Genomic DNA, 11,811 nt, shown 5'->3' with positions numbered 1-11,811 from the left:
TCAACGTTGGCAAAACCAGTGTGGTCCGACTTGCACTGTGTGAAGAGCTCAGGAAAAAGTCATCACAGGCATGAACTGGTTGATAAGTGCAGATAGCCAGGCTGTGAGCCTCTGGTGTGAAGTCCCATCAGGTGTGGAGAAGAGGCTTCTGCTACTGACAAATCTGTCCTGGCTGTGTGTGCTGTAAGTATCGACTGTCTGCATCACCAAAGCCATAATTCAAAGTCTGTGGTATAGTGCAACCATCTATGAAAAGCTAGGGTCCTATGTAGATGACATTTGCTCTGTCTATAGATAGCTAAAATTGTAAGCAGATGCTAAAAATATGGGGGCATATTATTATCAACAACTAGCGATATTTATCGCTAAGTAGGCTTAGCGGCAATTTTTTTAACTCTGCGCATCGCCGGATATTATCGCTGAGATAACGTGCTATTAGCAACGTTTATCTCAAAAGCGATATTTCCGGCGATAGCGGCGAAATCCGTGAATATCGCTGAGAATACAGCGATATTCACGCATTATCGCTAACAGGGTCTTAGCCATTATATCCACCTCCCATTGGATATAATGGCTAAGAACTGGTCTGAGCAGATGTTAGTTTTTGGAGATATTCGCGCTTAGCGCAAATATTTCCATCGCTACGCCTGTGTTGCTAATAGGCGATAGCGATGTTAGCGACTGCTTTCAGTCGCTAACAGGTTGGGTACACCCACTTTGCATGTCATTAGCGATAATTATCGCTGACATGCAAAGCGGGCCCCAAACCGCTCACTATCGCCTACAAGCTGTCGCTAACTGCTGTTAGCGACAGCTTTCTAATAGGGCGATAGTATTATCGCCGCTTAGCGGACAAAAACGACTGCTAAAGCGGCGAAAATTGCCTATCGCCCCCCCTTGATAATATGCCCTATGGTCTCTTGCTAGTTGCTGTAAACCATAACTGTTACCCACATTTACTACTGCTTTCTACGTAATATTGTTTGTATGGCAAGCCTCTTTTATATGGGTTAATTGAGTCTGTACTATCTCGTCGTAAGCACAGGATTGCTGCACTGAAAATCCGTTGCGGCATCTTTCTTTAACATTTATAGTCATAAAATGGTTAACCTATCCTTTCTCCTTCAGGACAGACTATTGGTTGGGAGTACAAGAAATATTTCTTGCATATTCAAATTATGCTTTCAATGGTTTATCCTTGAAATTGCTCCTAAATTGCTTTCTATTGACATAACTAAAGATTGATAAAACTGAAGGGGAAACATTTCTAAATCTGATATTTTCCTTGCAGGTTGTCTACGTCTCAGATTTCTTCAAAGAAAGGGGGCGTAAATGTGAAAAAGTAGAAGATTCACATACCACTTTGCATGAAACATCAACAAATGGAAATCACTATGGAAGCAATCACCAGCCATGAAACACTAATGCGGAGTGTCCTCCTTATCCCAGAGAGTAATGGATTTCAGGAGGAGGGTGTGACAGGATACTCCTGTCGGATGTTGAAAGGAGAATGTCTTCACAGGACTGCTGCTATACTACTTGGATGCCCACTTTACTTGTATATAGTAAAATGAACACCATTAAAAAAAAAAGCTTTAATTTTTTTAAATAAATACAAATTTTGTTTTAAGCATTATAAACAATAACAATATTAAATCCGTAATATTTTTTATTAAAAAAATGTGGTAAAACAGTTATGTACAAACAAGGTGTAACATGCTTTGCTCGAATGATGCTTGTGGATTCAGATTCACCAAGCATAAGTATTAAAATGTTTACAGCAAATTTGCAAAGTTCTGAGACTGGGTTCATCTGTCTAAGCCGCAAAGCATTATGCAAATAGATCGCCTGCACGTTCCTGAAAGTAATCGCTTGTGAATTAGTTTTATTGTTCATTCCTTTGCTTCAGAAACTTTTGCCATCATCCTCACAGGTAAAGACTTGCAGCAAAGACAATATCCCTTTTAATTTTTGTAATACCTGAAAAAGAAAAGAGGGAGCATTAGTACTGCATAACGTGGAGTACTTTTACCTTGTACAACTTAAGTTGGACTTTCCTCAAGTGGACTACACCAATCACGAGGACAGCGCAACAGATCACGTAATACATGTGTGTGCAAATAAATACAACCACTGCATGATATACTGGAACCTATAATAAAACAATTTAAAGTAGTAGCAGAATTTGGCTTTACGATCTACACACAAGACATGTAATGCCCATTCACTTTAAACAGAAAATTGCATTATTGGCTACATTTACATACCCTCTGCAAACTTGTTCTCCAATTCAGTGTTTCCAATGGCTTTTGCGGCCTGGCACATCTGTCGAAGTAATTCTTCTAATCTCCTCATGCATCTAATGATGCTTCCTAAAAAAACAAGTAAGCCATCATTCACCTTCAAAGCTAATATCGATAGACTTGTTGGCATTGATTTGGACCTCAATTAATTCATATTACTGACAAAACAGTGAATAATATTGCTAGTGAATGAAATACTAGCAAACCAGAAAGTCTAGCTGGAACTGTGACTCCCTAAGCGAATTTTAAAATGTATGTCGACCTTACAATTATTGATGGAAAAAGTTACTTAACTGGAACACCATGTGTTTACAAGTACAAACCCAGTGGTTAAATTACAGAGCGCTTAACATATAGGCGAAGGGATGATTCTGGACGGTATCCAATAGGGGGAAGGGTCAGAGAGGAGGTTTGGGTTGTTTATGGATGACTGCTATGATACACTTTCTGAAATGGAGGAGTATGATCTGTGCTGGGATGGTGTCGGTCATTTTGGACAACGTGATATTACTTTAGGCCTCTGAATCAAGTGGCATTGTGTAGTATACTTGGTAAAAACAGGGGGCTATTAAAACACAGACTACTATGATGGGGCTATAGGATAACTTGGATGGTGGTTTTGAAGACTGGATTGAGCAGGTATAGTCTCAGTAATGCGGTGATAGTCATCTTCTTGGCAGTGAGGACCATTGAGTTAAATTTCTGATGAGGCCTAAGGTTTTCACTGTGGTGTGAGCTGAGAAGCAACCTCCTCCAGCTTCACATGGAAGAGGCAGTTCCGGTTGCGTGTGTGCTTGGAGCAGTTTGCAATGAGCATCGTTATTTTAATAAAGGGCTCCTTTTTTTAGGGGATGGGCATAAAGTGATGAGGATAGATCTTTGGTTAAGCTATAAATCACAGGTTGTTGCTGGATCGTAAGGGTATCACCTGGTGAAGCAGAAGTCAAGTTAAGAGAAATTAGGAGAGACGAGGTGCCACAGAATCTGAATCTCGTGCATAGAATGCTCAATATGTCTTGGTGGTTGATTGTATGAAAGGCTGCTGACAATTTGAGTAGGACAGGAAAGCGAATGTCACTATTATCATGAGAGCTTTGGATAACTGCTGCAGCATGTCTTGAAGCCTGATTAGTTGTAGTGAATGGAGGAGTTGTTGATCTTGTGCTGCAAGTAGATTGTCAGTTGCTTTTTCAATCTTTCTGAAGAGAACACTCAGAAGATTCGATAAACACATGGATGATAGGGAGCCTTTTGGGAGCAATGAATGGGTTTAGACTGCTGTGTCACATGGTCCTCACCTCCGTAGTGCGTCGCGGGGGAGAGAGCAATTCCTCCGTGGGCGAAGGCTGCAAGCTAAGCCACCCATCCCAGAGTCCAGCTGGAGGAGGAAACTGCCAGCCCCTGTAGGGTCGAAGATAGCGAGAGCCCTCCTGGAAAGACGCCGGGGAAAAAGCAATGACGCGGTGTCCAGTCTCCGGTGAAGAGGAGACAAGCAGATGACAAACCTCCGGAGAGGAATGGACCTCCGGAAATGAGTTGACGACCCGAAGCTGGGACGGCGGCGTGGAGTCCGTCATAGGCGCTGGTGTGTCCTTGATCGGTGCCGGGGTGGCCCTCAGGGGTGCAGAGTCGACCTCTACCACCACGAGCTTTCTAGGAGAATGGGGCCGGGTCGGAGCCGAAAAGGCCCCGGCTCGACCTCCGAGGCCCAAGAGGGACTTGGGGAGGCGCCCCGGGCCCCAACGACCACCCGCGGCGCAGCCAGGGCCGGGGAGGAAAGTCCTCCGCGCCGGCGTCGGCTCGGCCTCCGGTAAGGCAGCCGCCTGCGCAGAGGACCGAGGGGGACTCTAGGACGAACCGTGAGTCCCGGTGACCTCCTGCGACACCACAGGGAACCCCGCAGGGAATTGCGGTGAGGCAGGGATGCTGTGGGTCGAAGAGGGGAACCCCGTAGGGCCGCACTTCGATGACACCACACCCCCAAAACCTGCAGTCAAATCCGTCTGCGCCGAGGTCGAAGCCGCCGGTGACTCCGCGTAAGGCCCAGCACATGGCAAGGGATACGCGGACGTCTCAGGAAGAGGAGGGGGGGGGGGGCAAATAAAACTGCAGAGCCGTAGCATAGGCCTTCATTTGGGCCCTAGTCGCCCTGATGCCAGGAAACGGCAGATAGGGAGGCGACGGGCGAGTGCGCACGTCCGGAGGGGAACCCACGCCCTCTGCAGAACGAGGACAAGGCCCCGTAGACAAGCTATAGGACTTACCAGCGGGCGAGCGACGCCCGTGGGGCCTCGGTGAAGAACGATGCCGCAGTCGGATTTGGCGGCTTCTGGCTTCCGAGGTAGGGGAAGGACGCGAACATGCGCCCAAACACCACATACAAATCGGGTGAGGGTCCGTTGCCGACATCTGATGCTTACAAGAAGTACACGTCTTGAAACCCAAAGGCATTCGCACACTGTTCCTCAAAGCAAAGAGTTAAAAGAAGGCCTGAAAACAGGTCAAGGGACAGAATCCGGAAAAGAAGGAAACTGACGTCAGCGCGCCGGGGTGAGACTTATGTGACGTCACGCCCGTGGACGGCGTCAGGGCGGAGTCACTTGGTACCGCCCCTGGCAGGGCGGAGTCACGTGGTACCGACCCCGGCGGGGCGGAGTCACGTGGTACCGACCCCGGCGCGCAGGGATACTGTGGCAAAAGATTTTCCAGATCCAGTCTCACACCTGGGGATCATTCTATGTTAAGGAATCTGCGGCTAGTAGTCTATCAGATAAATTCGTTTTTTAATTTAATTGCATATTTTGTTACAGAGAAACACAAACTCCCCACAATTCCGCCCTACTTGCATCGCAGAGAAGTACACTACTTCTAGAAGCCTTCTCAAGATTCAAGATGGTATTAAAGGTTTAGATCTACAAAGAGATCAACAGTAATTTAACATACGATTCAAAACGCAGTACATTTTTAAAAACCTTTTTTTTTTTATTTAAAAATTGCAACACATTAATTAATTTACTGGACGGTAAAACATCTTGGTTGCTGCTCCAGCTACGATATTTCATAAAGAGGTTTAAAAAAGATACACGTGGGGGATTTTAAAACAGGACAAATAAAACGTAATCTAGCATTTGAACAGCACCATTACTTAAATTGCACAACCTGTAATCCCATCTTTTTCGCCACCAAGCATCTGTAACACTGTTTAAAGGGAGACAGTTCAGCATAAACAATAACGTACATTGGTGGACACTATGCTCTAAATTCCAGGCAAGAGAGGACTGCGGTTCCCAAATACAGCAAGGCTGTATTATTTCATCCAGACTCTTATTCCCCCGCGAGCCAGATGCCACATTCCATAGAGCTATTTTTCATGAATGATTTCAAATAACCTTTAAGTTTCTCTAATAGCTCATATTTTGCAGATCAGCCATATATAAACTAAAGTGCTTAAATGTGAAAAAAAGAGTCGTTCTCAATGTACAATCCCCCCCACCCTTACAGGATCAAAGCAGTCATAACAAGCATCGGCATAGCCAATAGGTCTCGCCTTTGGGACCTTATAAGTGTTTAGACATGCAACAGTAGATGCTGTTGCACCAAGAATATTGTAAACAAAGGAGCAGGAAATACTGTTGACCTTTCTGCAGACGGTGGTGACATAAGCACAGCTTAACACCAAAAAGAAGTGAAATGCTTAGATTTAAATTGATGAGCAGAGTCTGAGGATACTTCTACTGTCAGCTAAACTTCTGTAGAAAATCTGAGCGACTAAGCCTCTGTGGGGAGAGCGGAGTCCCCTCACCTCACCGTTCAGGTCACATATTGAGAAGAATTGGCTAATTATAGTCTATAAGTCTTTACAATGACTTGCAAGGTTGCCAGCATGGTGAAGGGGAATCTAGGACGCTCTAATGTTGGAGACCTTTTAAAATGCATTAAAAAACAAATTTAAAAAATAACGTTCAGACACTATATATTTATTCACGGTCAATGCAAGATGACTTCCATAATGCTTAGCACAATAGAAGCCATCTTAGTTCGTTTACAACAGAAAATCACCACAAGATTCCTAAGCATGGAAGTGGTGAGTTGTAATACATGTGGGCAGGGGCACCCTTGATGAAGTATTATTGTCATAGAAAACTGATTTTTTACTGTGCATCTTACTGTCCCAGACAACCTAAACAGATCACCTCAAATGGAGGGGTCCAGGGTCCGACCGAGACAGTGGAGGGGGCGAGCATGGGCTGACAGGAATGTAGGGAAAGGGTACTGGTTTCGCAACCCAGATATGTACATAGCATAAGGGAAGAGTCTGACATACCGTTTCAAAAGGAGGGCGGAAATTGCTGGGGAGGGACATGAACGGACAGACTCAGATTGGACGTGGACAGACAGACCTTATCGACAGGTGGAAGAACGCAGAGGGTCGCTGGGGGGTCAGCTACCTGAAATGCTTGCGACAAGCGAATATATTATCACAAAACGCAATTATACAAAATGCATTTATTGCCAAATACGCAAGCACAAATGACGCCTAATTCAACTGAGCTGCGATAGAGCTTTACTATATCGAGCACTTACAATATATGTATGTCATGTTGGTTTCTTTCATAACGCTTTACACCAGGCAAAGGTTCCCTGGAAGCTCTGATGGGTTCAAGAAATACAAACAAGCGTGGCCACGAATGAAAGTGAAAGCGCAGGCATGTTCCCCTAAAGCACTAACTTTTTCAAGCACTCGTGCTTGCATCCCCCTTGCGGGAGCGTGCAGGGCACGGGCCATTTGTTTTCAATTAGAGCGCGTGCGCCGCTGCTCGCCCCCGCAAGGTGGATGCCACCACAAGCACGAGTATGCTTGAAAAGGAGATGACAGATTTCTAAAGGTCATCTCCTAGAGCAGCGCATGGGCGCTGTCTAGGCGAGGCATAAAAGCTGGCACTGTGACTTTAAGGAAGCCATGACTCCCAGCTTCCCCTCATGCCTCAGGGGTGACAGTTAGGTCAGTTTTTCTTTCTGGCTCCTTCAGTCAGGACCCTGGAGTTTTCAGCTCTGACTAATTTTGACTTTTTGTTAATTCTTTTCACTTTTATCAGTGATTTTTTACCGTTCACTCAGCGTTTTTCACCTTGTAGAGAGAAGTCCTAACTTTTCTGACAAAAACTTAATATTTTTTTGCCACAGAATGCCTTCTCTTTTTGACCCTTGTCCCTCCTGTGACAAGAAGAAGCCCAAAACTGACACACTGTGTGTATACACTGCCTACCCGAGTCTCACTCCTCTGAAGCTTGCCAACACTGCAAAAAGCTGTCTAGGCATACTCTCAAGGAGAGGGAGAGATTTTGTCTCTATGGCCTCTCAGAAAAGCAAAAATCCACTTCCAGAAGATCGCCGGTGAGGTAGAAGAAGAAGTCCAGATCAATGTTGAGAAGTAAGGTCCCGAGCTGTTCCCCATCACCATCGAATAGACCTTCAAAGGTGAAGAAACAAGTACCTTTGCCGTCGACACCACCATCGACTGCATTGTTGCGCCTCAAGTCGTCGAAGAACAAACCATCGGATCAGCCTTCTCCGTTGACTTAAACTCGGCGGCGTTCAACGTTGCGGAATCTATCTCAGTCGGCGTTGCCTCAACGTTCGACATTGAAGCACTGGACTCCGTTGACGTCTTCGCACAGACAGCCCACGGCAAGGCACAGGACGCCGTCGGAGTTTTCACATAGGTACTCAAAGTCTAAGCTCTCCCCTCCGTCGACATCAACTAGGGGACAATTGACGTTGAGGTTTATGATCCACACCAAAACAACATTGGTCAACTTCTAGTAGACGTTGGTCTTCAGCAACGCATCTCCTGACATCGGTCCCTGTCGGTATCTGTTCGATCGACAAGGAATACGCCGTCAAGATCGATAAAGGCTATAACACAGTTCCCAGTCAGTTACTTCTCTCCCGACGTCGAGAGTTCAATCACCTTTGGTAACCCAAGAGACACCAACTCCACTTTCGACGTTGAGACATTCGCACCAGTCGACATCGACCCATCTTTATGTCCGTTCAAGGTCAAGACGCACGGTGTCGTCCACCTCGCGGTAACCAGAGGTAATTCTATCGAGAAGCTCAGCGTCCTCTCCTGAACGTCCCCGGCCCCAGGAGACAGTGGCCCCTACACAAGAGGAGACAAGGAGGTAAAAGTCACCCTCTGTGCATCTCTCTCCTGGGTGGATGTTACCACTGCATCACTGGCAGAAATCCAAAACGGGGCAGGTATGGGAACCACAGTCCCTACACATGTTAACACTGGCTCGTCTCTCTGGCCTCTCAAAAAGCAAAAATCCACTTCCAGAAGATCTCTGGTGAGGCAGAAGAAGCCCAGCTCGACGTTGAGAAGTAAGGTCCCGATCTGTTCCCCATCGGTGTCGAATAGACCTCCAACAGCGAAGAAACAAGTATCTTCGCCATCAAGATCTCCACTGTCGATGGTATTGGTGCACCTCAAGTCGAAGACCTCGCCTACCACTCCCTCAAAGGGTTGAGATCATGCTTCTACTGTGACAACTTCCTCAAGAAGGAGATCTGCATCTCGTGGGCATCGAAGAAGACGCAGATCACCAACACGTTCGCCTTCTTTGACTCAGTCTTCGAAAAGGGACTATTCTCAGACCCTAACAGACAGTCCACCTTCGAGAGTCTCTCCAGTGGATGATGTCAGTACCTTCCAAGATGTATTGGCCAGGAGGGGAAAACAAAATTGAGCAATGATGGGCCTACCCCCCAAACTTCATCCTCTGTGATTTTTGAGACATTACACCACAGATAAGTGGCCTGGCCTTTGCTGCCTCTGGTACCCGGGCTTCTACAGCCTGTGTTCCTCAAACCAGCAATTATCAAGACTGAACCAGCAAGGATCTTGAAAAAATACAAGCTTCCAGAAGAGGATCCACTATTCCTTCGAGCCGATCCACCTCCAAACCTTGTGATCTTCACGGCGGCTAAAAAAAAAAAAGACACACGGAGTGGCTTCCTCCTCAACAGTGCCTCCTGATAGGGAAAGCAGAGCACAGGACTCTTGGGTAAGAAAAGTCTGTGGTACTACGGTCTCTATGCTAAAGGTTTCCAGCGCCTCAGCTCTATTGGGGCGCTATGATAAAGCTTTGTGGGAGTCTTTAGAAAAATTAAGGACAAACTTCCCAAGAAGGATCGCAGAGATTTCGAGGTGGTGTTGCAAGGAGGTGGTTTGATGGCTAATCAAATTATTAGTGCTGCAGCTGATGGAGCAACCCTATCTGCTCATTCTTATGCACATGGGATCTGTGTCAGATGTTTATCCTGGCTTCAGCTTACTGCTCTAAAGCCCAAGGTTCAGCAACAGATCCTAAATCTCCCTTTCTCAGGATCTTCCTTATTCGGCACGCATACAGATGAGGAAATGTCAAGAATGAAATCGGAGCTAAACACCTTAAAAGCAGTAGGTCTTGAGAAGAAAAAGGAGTTCAGGCACAGCTACAGCCCATACGACCACCGGCCTTTCCATCAGAGGGTTCAAACCCCTCAGTGGCAGAGGCACCAACATCACCAAGCCAGAACCCACTATCAGGGGGCGTCGCACCCCCAAAGGAAGAGGAGCATCACATCAATCTGCTACCTCAGCAAATGCCCCATGATCGCATTGAGCAGTTTCTTCCCCCATCGCCGTTTCGCACTCCAGTGAGAAAGGGGGGGGGTGGAAGTATTGTATAGCCAACCGCCTGGAAGAGTGGCGAAGCATCACAAACTATCAATGGGTGTTAAGTACGCTGCAGAATGGGTATTCTCTATGTTTCCGTCATCAACCTCCGGAGATCGCTCCAGTAAAGACTGGGAGCTACCAACTGCTGCAGGGAATATCCACTCTCCTACAAAAATCAGCCATCGAAGAAGTTTCTATATGTCAATGAGTTCGCCAAGTATACTCAAGGTATTTTCTAGTGAGAAAGAAAGGTCAATGTCAGAATTCACACCTATCCTGGATTTGCGTTTGGTCAACAAATCCATCCGGAAGGAAACATTTTGCATGTTGGCTCCCCATCAAATATATCCTCATCTCCAGCAAGGGGACTGGATTTGTTCTATAGACCTGCAAGATGCATATTCTCACGTCCCAATCAACCAACATCACTGGAGGTTCCTGCGTTTTCTGGTGGGAGCCAAGCACTATCACTTCAGAGTTCTACCCTTCGGGTTGAAGTCAGCTCCCCGAATGTTTACAAAATGCATGGCAGTAGAAGCAGCTGCTCTAAGGTGACAGGGAGTGTTTGCTTACCCTTACCTCGACAACTGGCTTCTGAAGGGCCCATCTCCCCAGTGTGTGAGGGCCCATTATCAACGATGTCTATCCCTTTGCCAATGGCTGGGCCTTCATGTCAATTTCAAGAAGTCAGTTCAACATCCTACTCAAAGACTCCACTATCTGGGTGCAACAAAAGTGTTACCTTCGGAGGAGAGACTATCATCTATCACTCAGAAGTGCAAGTAGATCCTTTGCACTACCTTTCCTTCAGTACGACAGGTAGCCTCTCTCCTAGGGTTGATGGCATCCTGCATCTTTCTCATCCCCAATACCAGGCTGAGGATGCGTCCTTTCTAGCATGATCTGGAAGACAAATGGGATCAACGGACTGCTCGAAGAGACAACAAGATCCATCTGTCGAAAGCAGCCACATCATCCATACCATGGTGGATGTGAGAGGAGAACTTCTTGGCGGAAGCTCACTTCTATCAGCCTCCTCCAGCTCAATCGTTAATCACGGATGCCTCCCTCCAGGGGTGGGGAGCGCACATGGGTTCCCTCCAGACTCAAGGCCGGTGGTCGGCCAAAGAATAGTCGTACCATATCAATATGCTGGAGCTAAGGGCTGTGCATCTAGCCCTCAAGGCTTTTCTACCCTCTATTCAGACCAGCACCATACTAGCCCAGACGGACAATACAACCACCATGTACTATATAAACAAAGAGGGAGGGACTTGATTGTGCTCTCTGTCTCTGGAGGCTCAAGCGCTCTGGCATTGGCTCCTAGCAAGGAAACTGGAGATCACAGCTGTACATCTACCAGGAGAGCAAAACTCTCAAGCAGATTTCCTCAGGCGTCACTCTGACGAACAACAAGACTGGGTTCTACACGACAAAGTGGTGGAAGGCATTTTTCACGAATGGGGTCCTCGATGCATCAATCTTTTAGGGGACGAGACAAACAAAAAATGCTGCGACTTCAAGGTTCTACCGGCCAGGGTCGAGAGGGAATGCCCTTTTGATCAAGTGGTCAGGGGGCTTTGTTTACTCTTTCCCCCCTCTTCCTCTCATCCCAAAGGTCACAACCAAGATCTCTCACTCCAAAGCAAGAATGATTTTGATCGCTCCATACTGGCCACAATAGTTGTGGTACCCAGACCTCCTACACCTATCGGAATGTCCAAACAAGAGGCTGCCATGCAGACCGGACCTCCTGTCCAAGATGAACAGCAGCATCCATCA

General features: G+C 46.6%; 1 protein-coding gene across 1 annotated transcript in view; it reads right to left on the bottom strand.

Moving 5' to 3' along the window:
- Positions 1-1,651: 1,651 nt before the first annotated feature.
- Positions 1,652-11,811, bottom strand: part of MTREX (Mtr4 exosome RNA helicase) — an 865,138-nt gene continuing 854,978 nt past the window's right edge. Inside the window, exons 26-27 of the mRNA XM_078675087.1 lie at positions 2,268-2,372; positions 1,652-1,980 (exon numbers count right to left, since the gene is read on the bottom strand). Of these exons, the coding sequence (XP_078531213.1) occupies positions 1,928-1,980; positions 2,268-2,372 (158 nt within the window). The 3' untranslated portion in view covers positions 1,652-1,927. The remainder of the gene's footprint in view (positions 1,981-2,267; positions 2,373-11,811) is intronic.

This window comes from Lissotriton helveticus, chromosome 2_1 (genome assembly GCF_964261635.1).
Source record: "Lissotriton helveticus chromosome 2_1, aLisHel1.1, whole genome shotgun sequence".
In the NCBI taxonomy this organism is placed as follows: domain Eukaryota; kingdom Metazoa; phylum Chordata; class Amphibia; order Caudata; family Salamandridae; genus Lissotriton; species Lissotriton helveticus.
The sequence above is the reverse complement of the archived record's forward strand: the minus strand, read 5'-3'. Positions and strand labels throughout refer to the sequence as shown.